This window comes from Ischnura elegans, chromosome 6 (genome assembly GCF_921293095.1).
Source record: "Ischnura elegans chromosome 6, ioIscEleg1.1, whole genome shotgun sequence".
Classification (NCBI taxonomy): Eukaryota; Metazoa; Arthropoda; class Insecta; order Odonata; family Coenagrionidae; genus Ischnura; species Ischnura elegans.
Genome location: NC_060251.1, coordinates 115,250,508 through 115,275,027, shown reverse-complemented (window position 1 = coordinate 115,275,027; position 24,520 = coordinate 115,250,508). Strand labels below are relative to the sequence as shown.

General features: G+C 41.0%; 1 protein-coding gene across 1 annotated transcript; it reads left to right on the top strand.

Moving 5' to 3' along the window:
* The first annotated feature begins 104 nt into the window (after positions 1-104).
* Positions 105-23,396, top strand: LOC124161541 (thymidine kinase 2, mitochondrial-like). The gene is made up of 6 exons (XM_046537911.1): positions 105-470; positions 2,657-2,764; positions 4,656-4,834; positions 7,271-7,389; positions 17,386-17,691; positions 22,177-23,396. Exons 1-5 carry the CDS (start codon positions 369-371, stop codon positions 17,688-17,690), a joined length of 813 nt encoding a protein of 270 aa, XP_046393867.1. The 5' UTR covers positions 105-368; the 3' UTR covers position 17,691; positions 22,177-23,396.
* The last annotated feature ends 1,124 nt before the right edge of the window (positions 23,397-24,520 follow it).

Here is a 24,520-nt window from a genome sequence, read left to right as displayed (position 1 = left end):
CGTCAAATTCGATTGATCGCAGCTGCGAACAGAGTACCAACATATCAAACTTTACGGATGGTCGTGTCAAATGAAATTGGCATTACATTGATTTATTCCCAACAATATGGGAGATATTTTATGTAAAGTGACCCTGTTATTTAATTAAGTGATTAGGGACTTTTTCATCCAAAATAAGTTTCATTGGAGTTGAGCGGAGGACTGTAATCACTGTATTGTTCGAATTTCCACTAGCAGACGATGATTTTTTTGTTCTGTTGGTACTAGATCTAAAAAACCCGCGAGATGTATCGCGGACCATTTAGGATTATTGTTGTTGTGTACGAGTAGATGTTTGTGTTGGCTTGTTTTTTCGATAAGATGAAGTAATGCAAGTTAGTTACGCTGTGAGGAAAGTTTTTTTGCCTTACTTTCGAGCTGAATCTCAATTCATCAGGATGATGTGCAGCCAGCGAGTATTTTCAAACGGGGTAAGTTTGTAACGAAGTTGGTAATGAAAGTGGACTCAATTCGTCTCAAATATAATATTGTTGATTATATATTCGTTTGGAGGGGATAATAAATACTTTCTACTTCAGTTCTTTATAGCTGGTATATGGAATGAAATTCGTTGAAATACTCTTTCGTTCTCTTTTATGAACGTAGACGTAGACGTTTTATGTTTCCTTCCCAACGCCCCTGATTTAGTCTTTCTTGTTTTGTGTAGCCCGGTTCCCATTTCAAATAATGTCAGGTAAAATTTAAACAAAAAAAATAGCGATAGAAATGCGGACCTTTTTGGTAAGCGACGCTGTTTGACTCTTTTAGACCTTAGATATCCAATCTACCACTAGCTATATAATTCTGGCGGGAATCAGTTTATTTTTCATAAATATAATGTGTTGTGTTGGGTAATTAGTCTATTCCTCCACCTTGTCAATTTAAAAATCATCAAGCATATCCGTGTTGTTGTAGAGGTCTAAGTTTTCTCATAATTCAGCTATTATCAGTCAACCCGGAAAAACATTGCAATCACCTTTCAGATGAACCTATTACTTACTCGCCAAAATGAAGGGTTAAACATGGTGTGTGGCTTCTTTTTGGTAATTTTCGCATCTTTTTCTTGGTAGAACTGTCCCATGACCGGTTTCAACTTTTTCCAATGGAACCTGTAAAAAACCATACTTCCACTCAAAACATTTGGTAAACCTTTTCCTCAATTTCATCAAAATTTTATAAGCTGTTCGCAAATTTGGACGTTTACAAATGCTGTCTGTTCATTGCATGTTTTACTTCTTATTTTCCTACTGCAGCTACCGTTCCAGCTAATTGTCCTTCCAAGGCATCTGACATCTAATTGCAGCCAATTCTATTCTCCCAAGAGTGGGGTAGCCAAGAATTTCATTAGAGGGGGTCCAAAACTAGGGGGAAAAATGTTTGAAAAACAGGGTACCAACTAGAGGGTTTAAAACTAATATTAACTCATTTCATTTTCTAAAAACTTAATTTGTCAAAGAAATCTTTTGTAATATCATGATTTTTAATATTTTGTTTTCATTTATGAATGAAAATAATAGTATTTTCATATTTGGAGGTGGAGTCCGGACCCCCGGAACAGCCCTTTGTTACCATACTGCCTTCCAGCCTCATATTTTTCTCTTGACATCCTTCACCAAATGACATTCTTCTTCATCTTGACACCAAATGTTTTATAAAAAGATTCTCTGAGCTTTTGGGGTGGTTTTAACTCCCAAAAAACCCCCTCGCTGCGTCCCTGCTTCGCTTCGCTATTTTTATTTAGCTTCATTCGCTTTATCTTGCATCTGATAACAAAACAAAAACTGGTGTTTATCAGAAGGCGCTTGACGCAAGACATTAAACCCGAATGTGTAGGGCACACCGTGGTGCGTTTACGCATGCAGCACATTTAGGCAGTGCATTTTTTCCAAACAGAGATACTATAACTGGCGGGCCTAAAGTCATTTGATACGAATGCTGCTTCATAGGGGCTTTTCTTATACTATTTTGAGCATCAGTCAAGCGTCGGTCTAGCGTTGTGTTAACCTGCCCCGTGAACGAGCCAAGTTTACGCTATGGACTTAGACCTAAAAACATATTTTTACGGTTAATAACACAAATAGCCAACAACTGAATGCGTATAATTTTTAAATGCGATGGTGGTTGGCGTAACATGGTGAAACTCCTTCATGATGCACAAAGGTTAAGAAAAAACTTAGCTGTTTCACAAAATAATTTAAATTTAAATTATTTTGTGAAATAGCTAAGTGTTTTCTTAACCTTTGTGCATCGTATAATTTTTATTCCATCAATATTTTCTCATTTAATTTATAATAAATCAAATATGATTAAAACGATACAGCCGCTCTTTATTTATTAATGGTGCAACTAAACTATAAGTTCATTGAATGTTAGGCGGTACGAAGTTCGCCGGGTCAGCTAGTCTAGTATATATCGGTCTCTTAATGGATACATAATTGCAGTGGGCATCACGTGTTTTGATTTTTTCAGCCAGAATGACCATTTCAGCTCTCCCAAAAAATTTTAGTTTCTTTCTATCCCCAATTTATTTATTTTACATTGGTTTGTTAATCAAACATTATTGGTGTACAAAATGAATGTAATTATTAATTTATGATGAGGCTTCTTTTTCTTTTAGGACTTCCCTCCTAAGCAGTTTCGTGTGTCTGTGGATGGAAATATTGCTAGTGGAAAATCGTCGGTGTTGAATATTTTCAAAAGGTATCCTGGGACCATTACAATACAGGTTTGTTTGCCGCAGAAAACTGTGAACTCGATTCAAGATTTTACAGGTTCCCGACTGGGGTAATGTTCTTGTATAGTATTTACCTGAAGGTGAGAAACGTGAGCCACCTTCATTGATGCAATATGTGGGAATGGCACCATATTATATGTACAATTCTGGCCCTCAATTCCCAACTGCTTGATCTTCAAATTAAATTATTTCTATTCCAAATCTGTAAGCGTAACAAACCAGACTGCCTCGTGAGCCTCCTTGTATTTTCCATGATTTACCAAGTCATTTCAATTAACAGATTGGGCCTTAAGGTTGCTGTAGCCAATTTGATGAGTCTTTGGCAAGTTTTTTGCTGCCCCTTAAGGTGCAGGTATGAAAATTGCAGTTTTGGGCAGAGAGAATGGACCACTCCTGCGGGTGATTAACCCTTTCGTAGTGACAGCAGAGTTTTCGTCTCAGCATGACTGCTGTACTGTGCACCAACAGACTCTTCTCTCTCGTGATACGGAGCTTTTTTGGAGGACATTCGTTAAGAAGGGTCTCACGGAAATTTTTTCAACCCCTCCCCGGTGAAACTCCACTCGATAGTGGTTGTGCTCCCTCCTTTCCGGGTTTACGACCATACCTGCGGCATTGGTTCGCGGTCAACTTATGTATTGCTTATATGTATTTAACCGATGGATAATTGTTGCTTGCACGTAAATTACGGACTTCGAATTGAATTCTTCATTTTTTTCTGAGCATTGTCAAATTTTAAACTTAGTTCTAAGGTCAATATTAACGCATTTAATGCAGCAACAATTTCCATGTTGCTGTTTATACATAACTTGAGATATACGTTAATATTTATCGTAGAATTTCATTTAAAAATTGTAAATGCTGCTCAAAAGACAAATCATTCAATTCTTAGTTTATTTTTCTAGAGAAATGAACAAATATTTTTACGAAAACTGACTGGATAAACAATTGCATGACCGTGGTCCCTTACCGCTAAGAGGGGTAATAAAAGACGAGGAGTCAGGGTACCTGCTCCCGGATTCTGAGGTAAATCCTAAACCCCGCAGCGTTGGGTCCCGAGACATAGACGACGTAAACCCGCGACCGTCCTAAAAGGGGGAGAGCTTGAAAACGTATATATACGGCTTTCGTCTCCCGGGTCAGTAAACGTCCACATGTATATATACTTCTTAAGTAGGGAAAAGGTTAACATTCCTGAGGTTGAGTTTAGCTGGAGCAAGCTGATGAGGCAGTCAAAGGAGAGGAAATGTGTGAGTTGGACATGGTTGATGCTGGATCAGTAAATGCCTTGGTTTAATTTGACCTGATGTTTCCTTCATTGACCTCCAAAGTACCATAGAGAACATGCAAAATCCATGCCATGTTCTGGCGTGCACATTTAATTGGGGGTAATGTTATATACACCAACGATGAAATACCCTTAGGAAAATATTTGATTTGAATAAGGTTGAAAACTACATATATCTTCTGAATCCTGGGCAGTCATGCTAAATGCAATATAAGCAATTAGCAGATCTGAGTTTAAGTCACAGTCAAACTGTCTGATTTTTTTCTTAGTGAATTTCCTTGTTGTGTTATGAGAATGTCTTTTGTTATGGTAGTCAATCATTTGGATCGCATTGGCTGTTGAAGAGGATATTCTTAAATAAGAATGTCATTTTTAGATATGTGCTTGTAGTTATTTTTTCTATTTGTGGAAATATCGGAATTACCCAGTAATTTTTCGAGTATGTGCTCGGAAGTAAAACTTCTTTTTGCGTGTTTTTTAATATGTATTATGGTCACAAAGTGAGTACTCCACTCATTATTGATTTTTATTTCCTTGTGTAGACTAGGAAAAATCCATTTCATCCTTCAGCATTTTTTCTCTCCTATTTTTTAGGAACCAGTGGAGGTATGGCGTAATGTTTCTGGGCACAATTTACTGGAGCTTTTGTACGAGGATTTGTCTGGAAGAAATTTCCTTTTTGAAAACTATGTCCAGCTCTGTAGATTAGGGTTGCAGGCTCACAAGAACTCCTTTGAAGTACAAGTTATTGAGAGGTCTCTTCAGAATAATAGGTGAGTTGGAATTTAAAAAAATAATAATAATATATTTATTCGCCAGAAAATCAATACTTTTCGAATACAAAAGTTTTCAAAATTCTTTTGGGACGCCCCTCAGTTTTGTTCCATTTGGTGAGAAAGTAAATCATTAAAATTATTTTTGCAATCAGATACCGGGAAAACGTTCCGCATCGTACTTAAAATTTTGAAATATTAGTATTTTTGGGTGTTTTTCGGACATAACTGAAGATGATGTCACTCTCGGATTCTTCTATCACTTTTTATCTAATACGGTGACTCATTAGACATTTGCTGAGTATCACCTCAATTATTTTTCATTTCTGCCCTTTGGTTCCCGAGGCATCGCACCGAGAGTGAGAATGTACCACCCTAGTCAGACAATTTGGGTGGCACATGGATTGCATACTCTTAATTTTGTTGATCATTCTCACTCATCGTAAAAGCATAAAATTCTTTAGATAAACGTTAAACTTCGTCAATATAACTTGAATGCCATATTTATCTCTGTTTATTGCCAAAACGGGCTTAGTAGCAGTGGTTTGTTCTCCATATCTAAATCTTACATCTAAGTGCTTTTATCTAAATTCAGCCTGAACTGAGGGGCGTCCCAGAGGAAATTCAAAAACTTTAATAATAAGGACCATCCTAATAATTCATCTTCTACTTAGCAGAAATTATAGCGGAGGGAATCAGATTTCCCAAATCTTATCGCCACCTCTAAGCTATAGTAATAGTTAGCTCAGAGCATAGGAATTAAAAGGGTTGTGGTCAATGGCAACTGCAGGTTGGGCCCCGCAGCCATTGCTATCCAGAAAAATGGGAGGTAAAGAATGGCAGAAAATTGTTCCTGTCTGAAAGTATGCAATCATTTTTAGGTATAGCTCAAACATGAAACTTGCTTTAAGTTGATCTTGTGATTCAGTGATTTAGTGAAGTTTCAGTTAGATGAAGTGTTTGGTCTAGGCCTGTGTTAAAATGTGAATCTCAAAATATTCAGAGGTCGTTTCATTACAAAAATTGTATTCATCTACAATATCCCCATCTTTGTCAGCATCGTATGTATATCCCAATCAGTGAGTGTTCTACAATGCAGTCATGCTCTTATTTGCAATTTATTCCAAACCACAATTCAACATAACTGATTTACTTCGTTGGTGGATTCTAAATTGTAAATTTGTGTAATTCACAAACTGCAGCGAGTCATTGAAGATGCTCTGCATGAGGAAGTGCTTGTGCTTCTAAAATATCACCTAAGCCTTCATGGTCAAGTCCCTTTTTTTATATATATATTCATCACCCCAAAAACAGTGGATACAAAATCCTAGGGCAGGCTCGCAGTGTTACTCTCCTGGGCCTAAGTCTGAAGCTATAAGCTTGTCACCTCTACACCGCAGAAGGGGTGGGACAAGGCAGGGAAAAGGAGGGAGGCGCCACCGCAGTAGGAGCCCGACGACGCCTCCTGGGATAGGATAGGGTTGGAAGGGGAGAGGAATACCGCACCGTCACAGAGGCGGGCAGATCCTACTACTAGCGATACCATAACTTAATGTTTCTACAAAAAAAAAAGATTTTTCTATGAGAAGAAAAGAAGAAAAATCCTATAATTTTTTGTAAATCGCCCCAAAAACAGTGCTATTCGGCCTTTACATTGGGGAGCTACATCAAATAACAATCGATATGCATTAGCAACCACGGCCTGGTTGGGGGTGAACTGGCCAGGTGAGACTCGAACCTGTGACCTTAACTTTGGCAGGCTGAATAGGGTGATCTTCTAAACCTCCAGCAAGCCATTTCCTTGCAACAGATGGGATGGGATGTGACCGCTACCAATGACTTATCTAAGGACTCAGCATGGTTTTGTGGTATATATTGTGAAATTGATGCCACTAACAGTTTTTTTGAGAGTGGTGTCCTCAGTCCAGGCCTAAGTTGTTCATTTTTTTACCAGACAGTAAAATCGTAATCTGTTAATAAGATTATATGTGTGTGTTAATTGCTTTCCATTGAATATGTAGTCTGTTTACTCATCAATTCCATGTAACATTTTATCCCTGGATATTTTTTGACTTTCATTTGAAATTGGCCAATTCAGGAGATGTTTTTTAATTTGTTACATATGTAAAAGGTTATGCAGCTCAATACCCATGTTACTGACACCACTCCTTTTTGAGAAAAGAGACACGATTAATAAAATTTATTACATTAATTTGTGCCAATTTCCAGTTTTGGTTGCTGGCGACAAATTAAGATCATGCAAGCTTTTTTTATTATCATCAGATTATGCAGGGGAAGTTTTCTTGCTGCTTAAATTGAGGATATTTTATTTGCATTGAATCTTAAGTTTCACATGCATTTATTAATGACAAAGTTATTCAATTCTTTGTTGGTTTCATTATGTTAACTTTCATTCTCTCACTTCTTTAAATTTAGGTTTGTTTTTATTGAAGAAGCATACAAGGATAACTTACTTACTGGGCCGGAGTATGCAGTTTTGTGTAAATACTATGAATGGATGACATCTAACATGGATATTTCTTTGGATCTAATTGGTATGTTGGTAATGAGGATAATTACACTTGCCAATTTAATTTTGTCTTGCATTTCTTTGCTTTGTCAAATACCATAGTGTCTTTAAATGCATACAGCAATTGGAACGTGTGAAAATGCTTTTAATTTAGGATCGATGTTTGCAAGGTGCTCCCGATTATCCGGCTGCGGTGTATCTTTGTTGCGTATTATCCGTGCTTGAGCTCACACACTCCTTCAATGTTTTCTGTGATCTTAGCAAAAAAATAAAATCTCATGCAAAAGCACTAGGTTATAATGATTAAGAGAAATGTCATCTACTGTTTTTAATTGTATGTTTCATATTCCAAATGCACAATTATTGCCGTGGCTTCTCATTAGGTTGAATACGGCCCAAAGGAGATGTTGCACTTGGGCATGTTTACCCTGTGACTAGTCATGGTCAAATTGGAGAGGAAGGTAATAATAGTAGAAGTGAGGGAAGTGGATGTGGAGGTAGTATGAGTGATAGCCAGGCACTTGCCTGGGTAGACAATAAGGTGTTTTCCTATTATTTTTTTATTGCCTAAATCAAAAGATTATTACTCCTGGAGTACGTATTTCATGCTATTAGATTTTTAAATGATGATATCTATTTTTTGCGATTAAATGAAAAGTGAAAATTTTCAAGTGTGCGAAAACGCGATGGCTAAGTGTGAATGCTTGGAAAACTCCGTGTGACGTCGTTCTGGTTCCTGCTGCCGCAAGTGAGGTAACCTTGGGGCGAGGCTTTGAGCACTGATACGATGCAGGATGCTAGCAGGTAGCAGAGTACCCTGCTAGCTGTTAGCGCTTGGCTTAAATAAGGATTATTAATACCTTATCAAGCGAAGGAAACTTTCCGACCTTTGGCAGATTTAATAGGTGATTATTAAGACATGTTTCCCGGAGCTCTGTGCCTCATGCGTGCAATGGTTATCTCAGACGATGTAAAACTCCTATCTACTCGTATAGAAACTAGGTCCCTGTGACGTGTGGAGTGGCATCGCATGGGAGCCAATCTGGCCTTTTTCAAATGAGGATAAAATTTACCATTGCCATTCGTCTAGGCTATGAGGGTAGAACCCAGAGTAACCCAGTGGCAGATACATAGTGCAACATATCAGCAGAGCGCTGCCCACCCTCTCATCCCACCCCCACCCTCAACTTCCTCCCTCCTCAATGCCACTCGTCAATGAAATGTGTGGAAACGTGAAATTTACTCATTGACAAAAAATTAAGTCTTTAGCTCTATATAATTCCTTCCAGAGTACGTCTTGTCTTCTTATCTTCAGTTTTTCAATGCAGTTATTCATGCAGAACTGAAACTAAAGTCATAGAACAAGTAATCTTCTCAAACAGGGTGATTTCATACTATTTTTTTATTGCCTAAATTGAAAGATTATTACTCCTGGAGTATATATTTCACGCTTTTAGAATTTTAAATGACGATATCTATTTTTTGCGATTAAATGAAAAGTGTAAATTTTCAAGCACTCGAACACGCAACGGCTTAGTATGAATGCTGAGAAAACGCCGTGTGATATCTGGCTGCTGCTGTGTGAGGCCACCTGGGTACGAGGCTATGAACGCTGCTACGATGCAGTCTGCTTGCTGCCGAGCTTTGAGCGCTGATACGATGCTGGCTGCTAGCAGGTAGCGCTTGGCTTAAATAAGGATTAGTAACACCCTATCAAACGAAGGAAACTTTCTGACTATCAGCAACTTTACTATGTGATTATTAAGAAATGTTTCCACAAGCTCTGTGCCTCATGCATGCAGTGGTAATCTCAGACAATGTAAAACTCCTATCTACTCGTATCGAAACTAGGTCCCTGTGACGTCACGTGGAGTGGCATCGCATGGGTGCCAATCTGGTCTTTTTCAAATGAGGTTAAAATGACCATTAACATTTGTCTAAACTGGGATTTCTAAAACCAATAATTTGTATATTATTAATACACTAATGGTGGGTTACGAATCGCAATCCATGCCTTTCGTTTTCTTTGATGAAGGAAACTACCCTATTGTGCTTAATCCATCATACAAAAACACACAAGGCAGTTGCACTAGATCAGTCACATGGCTGATCCACAGAGCTAGTATTTAGGCGTACAAGATTACTTTGGATTTGTAAAAGTCAAGAGTAGTGAGCACTGTCACCCTGTGGCCAGTATTAACATGTTGCCTCCACTAGTACTTAGTGGAGCAGCAGGGCTGACCTATTCACAGAAAACCGTTTACCAAGTGCATAGATGTGCAAAACCTTATTGAATGAGGAAAATTCCAGCAAATTTTTACTGGGTTTGAACTGATCAGCATATGCCACGACATGCAGGGTATTACCCCTGGCAGAAATTTCAGATCTGGAAATGAGATAAGTTAAACTCTAATCAGGAGTTATATCAGATCCTATCTGGTTTTAAAACAGCTCATTTTCTGATATAAATTATAAATCAGACCTGATCTAAAAGTTGAATCAGGTCTGATCTTAAAATTTCAGCAAGAAATTAACAATTGTGACGTGGTGCCTTAAATAACCAGTTCTGACCTTCAACTGTTAATGAGGGTGGAAGTGTTGAGGCGAAATTATTTGAGCATGGGTGATTGTGTATTTAAATTTCTTCTGTCTTACTGCATATATGCTTCATATAAATGTGCAACGCACACACGTCGCAAGAAATGGGATCTACCGATTCGATTGATGGATTTTTCTTCCTCATAAGAAAATCCACTAGGATTGGTAGATTGCGTTTCGCTTGGTTTCACTGTTCGTAGGGCCCGCCCGCCTTTGCGACAGTGCGGTATTCCTCGTCCCTTCCCTTCCTTCCCTATCCCCTCCCCGGAGGCGTCGTCGGGCTCTCATCACGGCGGCGCCTCCTTCCTTGCTCCTTCCCGTCGTTCCCCTTTTGGGTGCAGAGGAGTAAAGCTAGCGCTTACAGTCCCTGCCCCAGGAGTGCATCCCCGCGAGCCCGCCCTAGGGTTTCGTTTCCACTGACAATAAATGGGTGGTTAGGAGTGAAAAATAACAAAAACAATAGGGTTGATTTCGAACAGTATAAATACATTTAATATGCAAAGTTTATCTATAGGTACACAATACATATAATACCGAGTTGCCTGAGGTTATTTGTAGTCTTGAAGTTGGGAAAATGCCGGGCACGAAGAGGTCCTTCCTTGTTCGATGTCTGGAGGAGAGAGAGCCACAGCTGGCTTAGAGCAGAGCACTCAAAGCAGGCGTGAGAGGGGAGGGGAAGGCAGAAGAGGGGAAACAGGTTACACTCTGACGTTTCACCTTGCAATTGGAGAGGTGGTGGCGTACAGTAATGGGAGTACACACATGGCATAAAGAGGCCGACACCGTTGATAAATTCACTATAAAATGAGGAGGTCTTCACTAGACGCGAGAATCAGCGGCACGCGGAATCAAGCTGGCACGACGGACTCTTATGCTTCGCGAGATTGGGACTCAGATGCTCGCGAATCGCCTCCTCGTGATGAAGTCTCGGAGAGATTGAGAGCGGGAGGGATTGAGAATGTGCCCAATTATGGCACAAATGGCTGTATTAAGGAAAGCCTAGCTGACCCTCAGCTAGTACAGGAAGTAATGAATCGTGATGTTGTGGTTTGAAAAGAAAATACTTCAATTAAAAAAAATATAAAATTGTACAAAAGAAACAAAAAAATTATAATAATTGAAAATGAAATGAAAAAAATATATAATTGTGAAAAATATTGAACTTGTGAAAATGTCTTTTTTTGGGCCAATCAAGTTCCTGGCTTCCGATGTCGGTTAGGTTTAGTCTTCGTAATTTTAGAGTGCTTTTGCATGTGATCACTAGAAGCCTGTCTTTCTCATTCTCCTTCACTAACACTGGAAAGTTTACACTGTTCCCTTACATGCTTGTTTTCTCATAATTGTCCCGCATACACACTTTGCGTGCAATCATCACCGCTGAAGAGGTGGTGCCTATATATATTCACTGGCAGATGGACCTAGTTACATACCCAGGTTATATACTCACAGGTATATAACCTGGTCAAATTTGAGGATCGTCGCCATCTTTGAATGTCAGTAAGAGAAGCAGAAAAGATTTTTTTCCTATGTGTAGCTCTTGTGCTTTTCATATTAGAGAATGTGTGAAACAGTGCAAAATAACACAATTGTTATCATGAGAAAGAGCCATAGGTTCATTGTTCAATTCTGGGTCCTGGGAAAATTTTCCCATGGCAGTGAATGGTGTTTGTGAGGCAGTTTTAAAATATTTATTCCAAAATAATTTATGTGAATACCAATACTTCACGAAGAGTTATTCAAGAACTTTCTTTTGTCTGTGTACTTATTTTGTCATGTATAGTTACATCCTGAATAAATGTTGACTGAGGTACATATATAGGTGTGAGGTAGAGGTTTATTAACAGAGGTAGCAAGGATTATTACAGCACTCGAGTGGTACTCCCTTAACAAAACTCGCACCGTCTCTCTACACACATTCCGCGCGACTGACTGCGCGTCACCCTCCTTACTGGCTCGACCGTCCGAGTTCCTCGGCGTCCCCCAGAGGGGCAGCACCTGCCGGACCATTTCGAACAGCCAGTTGATGACAGTCGGCCTTTCCTGATTTCAGGGCCGTCCTCGGCCCGCTCTTGCGGTTGGCTGACCTCTTCTTCTACAGCATCGGATTCCTCTTGAATCGGCTCGTTGGCTCCCTGGTCTCCGAGGCTGCATGGGGGTGGGTTGTCATCTTCTTCTACAGCATCGGGGTCCTCTTGGATCTGCTCGTGGGCTCCCTGGTCTCCGGGGCTGCATGGGGGTGGGTTGTCATCTTCTTCTACAGCATCGGGGTCCTCTTGAATCTGCTCGTGGGCTCCCTGGTCTCCGGGGCTGCATGGGGGTGGGTTGTCATCTTCTTCTACAGCATCGGGGTCCTCTTGAATCTGCTCGTGGGCTCCCTGGTCTCCGGGGCTGCATGGGGGTGGGTTGTCATCTTCTTCTACAGCATCGGGGTCGTAGTCTGGTGGGGGTTGGCACCATGGTTTCATTCGATCTGCACAAAAGACCGAATGAAACCTCCTCTGGGTTCTGGCTGCTCCTGGGATGTCTGTCAGCAAATATCTATCCCTGGGGAATACCTTCTCCACCCTGTATGGTCCCTTAAATTTGGGTGTTAGCTTTCGAGACGTTCCCGTAGCCTGGGCTTCTCGCTCGACTAACACTAACTCTCCCCGCACGTATTTTCTTGGCTCCTTGTGAGCTTCGTCAAACCTTTTCTTCTGCCTCTCCTGACATGTTACCATCCTGCCTAAAGCTTCCTTCCTAACCTCCTCTATCACTTCTTTGCTCAATTCAGGTTCATCTTCCTGCAATGTCACTACAACTCGGTTCCTTAACGCATTCCGCGGGCGGTACGCGAACAACAGTTCATGTGGACTGGCTCCCACCGTCTTGTTCTTCATCGAGTTCATGGCAAATTGAATGTCTTTCAAGCGCCCATCCCAATCACTTCCCTCCTCCGTTGAATTCATCGTAGTGATAGCTCAAGTAATTATGGCGTTTGATCTCTCTACTTGTCCATTTGCCCTAGGCGTCGCAGTGGCGTTCTTGACGTGTTTTATCTGATGCCCCTCGCAAAATTCCTCAAATTCTCTCGACGTATATGCCGTTCCTCTATCCGAAATGATACGGTCCGGGCAACCAAACAAACTAACTATCTCACTCAATGCCTCACAGACTGGTTTTGACCTCGTGTTTTTCACAGCTCGTAGTACTATGAACTTCGTAAAATTGTCTTGGTACGCGAGGACGTATTCACTGCCTCTTTTGCTACGAGGGAATGGTCCTAGGTGATCTATGTTAACGGTGTGAAAAGGCGTACCCTCGCGCTTAGTTGGGTACAGTATTCCTTCCCTTTTCCCGCCTGGTCTCTTGTGGTACGCGCATTCGATACAGGCTGCGATATATCTCTTTATCCTTTGTCTCATCCTCGGGAACCAGAAATATCTTCTCAGGTGTTCCAGAGTCTTTTCTTCTCCGTAATGTCCCATGTCATCATGGCTCCCCTTTATGATTCTCCAAATCGCATCTCTTGGGACCACCCAACGACTTCCCCCCTCCACTCTTCGACATATTCGATGGTCTCTTACTACATAATTAGTGTGCACTTGCTTATCCTCGTTTGTCTGTGCTGGCTTTTTCAATGTCGCATGTATTTCCTGGAGACTCGGATCTTGCAGCTGCATGGTCAACAGCCAATCCTCCTGCTGAATTCTGGTGGTGAATATTTTTGAGTCCACCATCTCAGGTTCTACCGCCTTTCCCACCGGGTTTCTGCTGAGGGCGTCTACGTGGCTCATGCTCCTGCCTGGTCGGTATTCGATTTCGAAGTCGTACTCCTGTAGTCTCAACCACCACCTGGCGATTCTTGGCAACAGCTCCCTCTTAGTCAAAGCCGTCTTTAATGCATTACAGTCCGTTACTACCTTGAACATTCGATCCAACAAGTACATCCTGAATTTGTCAACTGACTCTACTACCGCTAAGGCTTCGAGTTCGTAGCTGTGATAGGATTTCTCTGCATCCGTTGTTTGTCGGCTGTAGTACGCCACAGGTCTCAATGGTCCCTCATTTTGCGATTGCATAAGAATGCCTGCTAATCCATGTTTGCTGGCGTCTGTGTGAACCTCATGCTTTGCACTCACATCAAAAAGCGTCAGCATAGGTCTTTCGACCAGTCTTGCCTTGAGTTCTTGGAATGCCACCTCTTGTTCCTCATTCCACTTGAACTCCACTCCATTCTTCGTCAATTTTGTCAACGGTTGGCTAATCGCAGCAAATCTTGGCACAAACCTTCTAAAGAACCCGGCCAATCCAATGAATTGCCTGATTTCGTGGACATTTTCCGGTCGCTTGAACTCTCTCACGGCTCGAATCTTTCGTTCGCCTGGTTTTATTCCATCTGCGTTTATCTCGAACCCCAAATAGTCTACGCGCTCCTTGAAGAATTCGCATTTCGCCAACTTCAATGTTAGTCCTGTCTCTTTGAGTGCTTCTAGAAATCTTTCAAGCTTCTCAAGTCCTTCCTTCACGGTTCTGCTCGGTATCAGAACATCATCCATATATATCAACACATCCCCTGGTTTTGTGTTCCTGATAACTTGTCTCATCGCCCGATTAAACACGGCTGGTGCGTTTACCAGACCAAAGGGCATACTGTTGAACTCGAACAACCCTCCCGGCGTCACAAACGCTGTAAGATGCCTTGACTGAGGGGCGCCACTGGTATCTGATGGTAACCCGACGCGAAGTCTAAAGTGGAAAAATAACGGTTTCCCGCGAGGCTATCCAACTGCTCATCAATAGCCGGCATGGGAAACTTCTCCTTCCGGGTCTTCTGGTTCAGCCCTCTGTAGTCGATGCATAATCTGTCCTCTCCATTTGCCTTTTTCACCAACAGAGCCGGGCTAGCATATTCTGATGTAGAAGCTTGGACTATTCCAATCCTCATCAGCTCCTCCACCGCTTTTTGCATGCTCTCTCTTTTTGCGTAAGGCAGACGATACGGACGTGACGTCACGGGTTTGTCGTCATTCAAGTCAATGCTGATGCTGGTGAAGTTCGCCTTGCCTAACTCGCTTAAGTTTTTAGCAAAACATCCCCTGAATTTATTTACGAGGTCGCATAGTGCCCCTTCGTCTTGCGTCGTCAGGTTCTCGTTCATGTGTATCTCGTCTTTCTGGATCCGTGACTCCTCTTCCACCTTCCGCACTTGAGAATTCTTTCTTTCACGAAGGTCGGCGTTTTCTCTGGAAATGGTGAGTCTCCCAAACTCCTTTTCGACCCGAATTCCTGGTTGGTCTAAGGCACTCCGCCCTACAATGATAGCATCCTCCTGAGAATTTTCTGGGACAATTAAAACCTCTACTTCCACATTCACATCGTCTACTTTCAAGATCACTCGTTTCGTGCCAATAGCTTCACAACCCCCTGATCCAAACCCAACTAAACGCTTTTTGCTCGCCTCATATTCGACTCCTAGTTCTTGTGCAACGTCTCTTCTCAGGGTGACAACATCGCTTCCTAAATCAACGAAGCCAACCACCCTGTCGTCGTTTATCTCTATCCACTTGTGGTACTCGTCTTTTATGATGCAATTGGGTCGTGTGATTTTCCTAACGTTCCACTTTTTCTCATTCTGGGTCGTTCTCGGTGTTGCCTGCAAACAATCTTTCTGCATATGTCCCGTCTGCTTGCACCGGTAACAAATTCTCTCACGGGCAGCTACTCGGCACTCCCTAGCGAGGTGCCCCTCTTTTCCACAATTGAAACAAACGCCCTGGGTAGGCGTCCTTTCGCCCCTCACTTCCTTGACCTCAGCCCTCTTGTCAATGGTCACAGGAGGTCGATTGTGAAAGTTTGCCCTATCTCCCAATTTGGCCCTATCAGTGACACTCTCGTATCGTCTTATCTTGCGTAATAGTCCTTCTACATCTTCAAAGTCACACATAGTCAGCAGCTTCACTAGTCCCTTATCCCACATGCCATTTAGAATGTACTTGATAAGGGAGGCTTCATTTACTTCACCACGCCTAGCGATAGTCTTCATCGCGTAAACATATGACTCATGCACTCGCCACGCTGCATTCTTCTCTTTGTAAGACTCAAGTGCACGTCGGCTTGGTCCTCCACTGATGGGAAACAATATAATAGTCCTTTTTTGAACGCCTCCCAAGAGTGTACTTCCTCGGCTACGCTATTCAGCCATAGTTTCGCCGCTCCGCGTAACTTACTAACGGATTGGGCTAACAACATCGACTCGTCCCATCCGTAGGCTGATGCAATGCTCTCTACTCGCCTGACCCACTGTACCGCCGTGAACCCCAGGGTTAGCGAAGGTTCAAACTCCGGCAATAATTGCTCTGCTATTTCTCGATAACCCACCATACTTTTCTCAAGAACTAACGATTGCCCATTTAAAAGCTCTCGTTCACGTTCTAGAAGTTTCCTTTCTCTCTCTAGCAATTCTCTCTCGTGTTGCAAGAGCGCTTGTTCCCTCTCCGCTGCGCTTCTAAGGACGCTACTCTCTCCGACAGGATACCGCCAATTTCCCAACGACGGTTCTCTGCCCTTAGTAGGCCACACGACAGTAGCCTCGCGCGGTTGCTCACCGGGTCCTCTTGCCTGTATATCCTCCTTAGCCTTGTCTCTCGCGGCAAACGGCGTCGACGCAGGCAGAACCCACTTGGCGGTAGCCTCTCGGTGCATCTCACTACGCTCCCTGGCCACGCCAGCCTCGCTCTCCTGCTCTCGACATGTTCCCGCCAATTCAGTCGCGTCCCTTCCTTCCGCAGAATGGACCCCGTTGAAGCTACCTACGCGACACTCGCCATCCCACGACGCATTCGTCGGACTGGTCATTGCTACAACTAGAACCACACTCTCTCACCTTACTCAGTCCGCACTGGGGTTTTTGATGTTCTATCTATTGATGGCTGGATGTGCACGAACAACTCCACCGCAGCTCGCTGGTCAATCCCACTTCTGAACTGTGAGGTAGAGGTTTATTAACAGAGGTAGCAAGGATTATTACAGCACTCGAGTGGTACTCCCTCAACAAAACTCGCACCGTCTCTCTACACACATTCCGCGCGACTGACTGCGCGTCACCCTCCTTACTGGCTCGACCGTCCGAGTTCCTCGGCGTCCCCCAGAGGGGCAGCACCTGCCGGACCATTTCGAACAGCCAGTTGATGACATAGGTATACATAATTGGGATGAAAGTGAAAAAATTGATAAATTTCTAATGTGAGTACCGTTATATTTAAACACTCTCTTGCCTTTGTAACTCACTTAATTTCATCATCCATGTTTTGCTTATCCTGTCAGCCTACTTGGGAATTATTGATGGAATTGTGTTTTTTGTCAAGGATCTGTTAATGTTATAAATTTGCCTCTCCCTTTTTCTTAGTGCTATCTTAAATTTAATTTTTTTTTCTTTTTGCAGTGTATTTGCAATGTTCTCCAGAAGTTGCATACAAAAGAATGATAAACAGGGGAAGATCTGAAGAGAAGTATAGAATACCCTTGGATTACATGCAGAAAGTTCATGGGGCTTACGAGAAATGGCTCATAGAACAGAAGCTACAGCAAGGCATGCCTCCCGTCTTGGTCATCAATGCTGAGAAGAGTCTGGCCGAAATAGAGGATGAGTGTGAGCGGATACTGCCCGTGTTGCTTGGGAAGCAAATCCTGAACAAACCTTTGATCACCATGGATATGGCAATCCAGGAGGTTGAAGGATATTCGTAAGGTAAAAAGGCTGCCATTGGAAATGATTTTGTTACAAAATTTCTAATAAAGTAGTTTGGTGATGTGAAATTTCTTTGCTGTGACACTCATTGTCAGTGGCGTATCTAGGCTTTGCTTTGAGGGAAGCGGGGGGTGGATCAGATTGGTAAAGAATTCTTTTATTCCTTCTCTTTTGAAATTGAAATTATTATCCTTTATTGTTGCTGGTGGTTTTCGGGTATTGCTGTGTAGAAAACATTTTAACTCGACATAAAACATATATAAAAAACATATATAAGCTCGGGACGAGTATAAATTCCTTCCATTCTCTTGATAACGCTCCCAGTAGGAGGAGTGAAACGTCGAGTTAAAATGTTTTCTACACAGCAATACCCGAAAACCACCAGCAACATAGATAAAAGAAGCTGTGAAAGTCTTCAGACGAAAATTATCCTTTATTCTTGTAGTAACACTTGCTCTTTCAAATCCACGTTTTCTTGCCGAAAGGCCTGGTTATACGGTGCATTAACCCGTACGGGTTAGTGTCTAAATGCATGAACGCGTGAACGGAAAATAGAACCTGTTCTAATTTCGTTCATGCATTCGCACAAGTTGATAACAGAGCCACCTGGTGGGAAACGACGCATTTAGTTGTCATCTGCAGGGCTATTCCACGGCCGTCTTGGCTATTCAGTAACTCTTTACGCGTATTTGTTCATTTGTACTGTATCGTAAGTGCTTGAATCCTACCATAAACTCACCATTTGCATCTACACTAATATTCGTATAGATTATCCCTGTATGTATGCCGGACATACCAAGTTTATGCCTATGGTCTCTTATTGGTTGGTTGTATTATGCCGGAACAAAACAATCGATGAGGTTGTCACAGAGTTTTCAACGCGATATTTGTGAAATACAACGGCTATCATACGACTTATAGAACACATTTAAACATAATTTATATCATAAGAATTAACGACAATTCTACCTTTTATACGTCCGAGGTGGGAATGCGCTGGTCCACCACAAAAATACGACTCACATTACGCAAGTTCATAAATCGACAAGACCTCTAAACCAACATCTTTTCCATCAACAGCAAATATCTTCTTAACTTTATAACCGTACCGGACAAAAGTAGAACAAAGTATTAAAAATATCTACTCTCATACATCATCTACACTCAGTGAAACAGATGACAGAAAAATGTCTAGTAAACACGGCTTAAAAACAAGATGCGTCTACAAATTTTCAGCCTAAGTATTAACTTTGATAATGGTTTGAAATAAATAGAGTACTATTGAGATATAGCATTAATCAAGCGATAACGATAAATATTAAATATAAATAAATATTACTAGCATGAAATGAAACAACTTCGGCAACTACAATGAAAACCACTGTTTACACGGCAGCGCAAATATATTACCAGTATGTGAAATTTCCTGGTCCTACAGGAAACAACGAAAAGGGAATTATTTTCTGGTAGGTATCGTCTGCTTCCTACCTAATGATACTGTTTTCACATTTAAATTTTGCGCACTGTAAAGGGAATAAACAAAAACTAAACGCCTCGCGTTACGAGAAAATGTGTGAAAACTTGTGTGAACGCATGTACCGTGTAACCGCTCATTCATGCTCCTTGTTCACGCAAACGTCCATGAATTCAGACATGCAAACAGACACGCATTCATACATTAACCCGTACGGGTTACTGCACCGTGTAACCAGGCCTTAAGAGCCTCTATCAATAGGGTAGTTTCCTTCATCAAAGAAAACGAAAAGCATTGATTGCGATTCGTTACCTACCATTAGTGTGTTCATTATATACTAATTATTTGGTTTTAGAAATACCGACCTAGACCTAGTTTCTACAGGAGAGGATAGGAGTTTTACATCGTCTGAGATAACCATTGCACGCATGAGGCACAGAGCTCCGGGAAACATGTCTTAATAATCACCTATTAAATCTGCCAAAGGTCGGAAAGTTTCCTTCGTTTGATAAGGTAATAATAATCCTTATTTAAGCCAAGCACTAACAGCTAGCAGGGTTCTCTGCTAACTGCTAGCATCCTGCGTTGTATCAACGCTCAAAGCCTCGCCCCAAGGTCACCTCACTTGCGGCAGCAGGAACCTGAACGACGTCACACAGGTTTTTCCCATCATTCATACTTAGCCGTTGTATTTTCGCGCGCTTGAAAATTTTCACTTTTCGTTTAGTCGTGAAAAATAGATATCGTCATTCGAAAATCTAAGAGCGTGAAATGCGTACTCCAGGAGTAATAATCTTTCGATTAAGGCAATAAAAAAATAATAGGAAACCACCCTATTATAGTTTTTAATGTTATTACACTTACAAGGGGAGACCACGAAACTTGCTCTGCCTTTTTCAATGCCGTATTTTTTATGGTCTTCGGAATGGTGAACACATCCCTGAACTAGTAGTGGTTCCGTTGAATGGGCCTTAGTTTGGCTGTAATTAATTAATTTTCATGCGGTACTTTTCACAAGCCGCGTATACTTTCATGATATCGCTTCCTTCTCCAAATGCGTCGGGTGGGGTAGTGGTGAGCGTTTGCGGCTACTATCCGAGGGACCAGGGTTCGAGGCTTTGTGGAGGCTGTATGTTTTGTTGTCTTCATTGTGATTATACGGCGGCAACTTATTCATTAGTTTTTATTGCGACAATAATAGACATGAGGTAATTTTTTTTATCATCATAATGGCGTTTAGGTATTTTAGCAGTGTCATTACAAACGCAGAGATACGACGACTACACAAGCAAGGGTTGGTGTGCGCCAAAATGTTAATTTTTTCATTGCATATAGTGATCAATTTCCACATTAAAAATGAAAACCACTCTTGCGAGAGCACATGCCATTAAAGGCTCGCGGCGACCAACAACATGCGTACATACATAATTAATAAGAACACAAAACGATTATAAAAGGCCATATTTCTCGAATACTTGTAATTCACTTTACTTCAAAGGGAGTTTACTTACACAGTACGTATGTGCTAAAAGAACCATTCCGAAATATAATTTCCATTAACAAATAGGATTAAATCAAAGTTGATGACAATGGACTGGGCGTGGTGGCGTATAAAATACGTCAGTCTTCAAAAACCAAGGACTTCAATATCGTACGTACATTCCGGGATAGAATGGTCTCTTGTATTCCTACAATGTACTTTGACTGTCTATGTTGCGAGTTTTCAAAGTTCGAGGAATTGTAGCTAATTTTTTTAGATCAGCAAGAGGAACCCGTCACACTTGGCGTATAAATTACGCCGCGCGACCGGTTGTGTACCACCTTTGTACCTTTATATCTGTATTACCTATAAATGTACAAGATTTTACTAATTTCTACAAATAAAGATTATTTTTTTAATCGAGTGTTATCATATATGCAAATATCATGGGCAAAGTACGCCATTCGCCCGGTTGTGTAGAAATAACAGTCGCGCCCGCTAGAGGGTTTAAAGCAGCAATTATACCAATGTGTCTTGTGCTCGCCGCTTCCCAAAATCTTCCGTAGCCCATCCAATATAATAACAAGATGCCCACCAACAAATGTCATTTCTTCGAAAAAAGCCACTGTTTTAGCCCCCCGTTAACCTTTCGGTATGTTTTTGAGGAGAGTAGAAAGTGGAGCCTTCACTTATCCGCGTTGAAAATGACACTGCTAAAATACCTAAACGCCATTATGATGATAAAAAAATTGTCTCATGTCTATTATTGTCGCAATAAAAACTAATGAAAAAGTTGACACCGTATAATCACAATGAAGACAACAAAACATACAGCCTCCACGAAGCCTCGAACCCTAGTCCCCCGGGTGGTAGCCTTATGCGCTTACCACTACCCCATCCGACCCACTTGGAGAAGGTGGCAATATCATGAAACTATACGCGGCTTGTAAAAAGTACCGCATGAAAATTAATTAATTACAGCCAAACTAAGGCCCATTCAACGGAACCACTACTAGTTCAGAGATGTGTTCACCATTCCGAAGGCCATAAAAAATTACGGCATTGAAAAAGGCAGAGCAAGTTTCGTGGTCTCCCCTTGTTAGTTTAAGATACCTGTGTCAAGCTGGCCAAATTTTGAGATACGTGTTAATAGAACTTAGCCATCGATATTTCTAATTGGAATTATTGTTTTTCTGGTCCAGTCTGCTCTACGCCTTGATGCTTACTTTTTTATGGCCTGAAATTAAAGTAATGCCAAAATTGGTGCCTATGGAATGTGTATTTTTAAAATAATCCATAATTTTCCGGAGTTACCTGCCAATCTTATTCTTGTACGGCAATTATTTAAGTCGATATCAATTGGTAGTTATTTTGCTTGAAAGAGCACACACACGCACCTCACATGAAAAACACACACACCTCTCCACTATCCATGGTATTTTTTTGATGTCCCCTCAAGGGGAAAGTAGTGGTTTCATAATACACTACTTAATGATTCAATATTTCAACTCTATCTCACTTTCACTTCCAGGAAGCCCAAATGATAAAAATTGCAAGAGTTAGAATGGTGGTGTGGTTCATTGGAGAAAAGGTGAAGTCCTGTAAAAAACTGTTCCAAAGGTAAAAGAGTATTCAAAATTGAGTATTCTACAATTGCTGTGGTGAAATCATTCGTATGGTCATTGAAGTATTTTATTATGAAATGTAATGGAGCCATCCCAACATTTGTGCTGAGTTCAGTAATAGACAAACTTAGCTTTAGGGAACATAGTAGTGTTGTGAAAGTTGTTATTTTTACTGAAAATACTTGCTGATATTATGTTTAAAAGAACTCCCCAGGTGTTCTGTTATTGGGTAAAACCTGTTTCCAGCCTTTCTGGAGCAAATATATGGTAGCCGCTCTGGGAAGCAGCCATAGAAAGGAGGGGAAATTGATATTTATATGATAAAGTTTTGAGTTGAATTGGCTGATTTTAGCAGGTTTCACTGTATTTCTATTCGATATATGTCTCTTCAATTGAATGCGAATCTTCCACAACTTATTCGAGGATTATTTTAATGAATCATTTGTGACTCTTAAACCAAAATATGTATTGCCGTGTGTGAAATTAAGCTGGCATTTGTTCTGTCTTCATTTCAGTGTCAATTTTATGGGTATATCTCTTATATATAGTGTAGAATTATTTTCATTTAATCTCCAAGTCTGTGTAGCAAATGTATTTTGTTGTGCTGCAGATTCTAAAGAGGTAATTGCTCAAAATGTAATCTCTTTGTTGTGCCTTAGTGTAAGAACTGTAATCTGTGAGTCTAATCATAGGTGTATCTGAAGGCATCTGAAGAGGGGGATTACCTGCCATTGGTATTGAATACCCATGTGAATCAGGGGTTTGAGATTATAAAAAAATACATGCCTTAAAATTACGTTTTGAAGGTGCTTTGAGCCTTAAAATTCTGTTGAAGTTTGTGTGTTATAAGATCAAAAATTTTTACTCACTTTTATAGTTTAATTTTTAATCATGTGGGTTCAACCCAAATACCTCCCCCTTGGATATGCCTGTGAGACTGATTGAAGGACATTAATAGTTATTTTAGAGTATTTTTATGAAACATTAATGAAAGTGGTCCAATAGACCGTTGTGATATTTGTGTGTTAAAATTGCCATGCCCACTAGCTGAAAGCCTTGGAGCTTGGTTGTGAGTAAGTGATATTGGAAAATAAATTGTACTCCAGTGGAGTTCATTCCATTTCAACTTACCTTTCTGGGTGCAACAAAAAGTACCTTCAGTTATCACCCTTACAAAAAACCTTTGAAGACTGATTTTTGTTCATGAAGGCTTCCATGTAATGGTAGGGCCTTTTACATCGAGGTTATTATTAAGATGTTAACAATTTAACATACACAAACAACCATGCCCTGGATCGGGGTAACTTACCCAGCCAGGACTTGAACGTCTGCAACCTCATGTTTGGCAAGCGAGGACTTTACCCCGCTGCCACCAAGGCCGGCAACCAGTCATGATAGAAAAGTCACTTTTAGATGTTCATTAGGGTTGACCTTTTTTGTGACCCCATGTTCCTGTGTTATAAATTGATGAAAATTTGTTCAAAACTAAAGAAAAAGACATTCTTTCGATTTAATTTTTGAAAAAGGTCACCCCCAACCTAAAAAAAACTATTTTTACCATAATACTCGTGAGGTGAAAAAATCATTTTTTAGCAGTTTTTTTATTTCAATTAACACTTTTGCTGCGGCGGACGCACCGGTGCGTCCTGCGCAAACTATTACGCTGAGCGGAGGACGCACACGTGCGTCCTGCTTCGACCTGTTTTCCATTGCCCCTATTATCAGCCGAGAACGTCTTGGGCGCTCCAAATTACCTCTCGCTGCTCTATTACGTTCCGTACTATTCAGTATTGGCCGTCGTTTCTAGGAATCACTTCTCATTTTTTAGGTAAATACTTTTTCATCTTTTTTCCATTTTTTCGTAATTTTTATGATATTTTAATTTTTCTGAACTCAATAGGGTAGTTTCCTTCATCAAAGAAAACGAAAGGCATTGATTGCGATTCGTTACCCACCATTAGTGTATTTGTAATACACAAATTATTTGGTTTTTGAAATACCGGTTTAGAGGAATGGCAAGGGTCAAATTTTATCCTCATTTGAAAAAGGCCAGATTGGTGCCCATGCGATGCCACTCCACGTGACGTCACAGGGACCTAGTTTCTATACGAGAGGATAGGAGTTATACATCGTCTGAGGTTACCAATGCATGCATGAGGCACAGAGCTCAGGGAAACATGTCTTAATAATCACCTATTAAAACTGGCTAAGTTCGGAAAGTTTTCTTCGTTTGATAAGGTGTTAATAAAC

What these genes read in the sequence shown, in the direction of transcription:
- LOC124161541 (XM_046537911.1), top strand. Translation starts at nt 369, where the DNA reads ATGCAAGTTAGTTACGCTGTGAGGAAAGTTTTTTTGCCTTACTTTCGA. An exon ending in AGCGAGTATTTTCAAACGGG is followed by an intron (nt 471 to 2,656) that starts GTAAGTTTGTAA and finishes TTTTTCTTTTAG; the next exon opens with GACTTCCCTCCTAAGCAGTT. An exon ending in CTGGGACCATTACAATACAG is followed by an intron (nt 2,765 to 4,655) that starts GTTTGTTTGCCG and finishes CCTATTTTTTAG; the next exon opens with GAACCAGTGGAGGTATGGCG.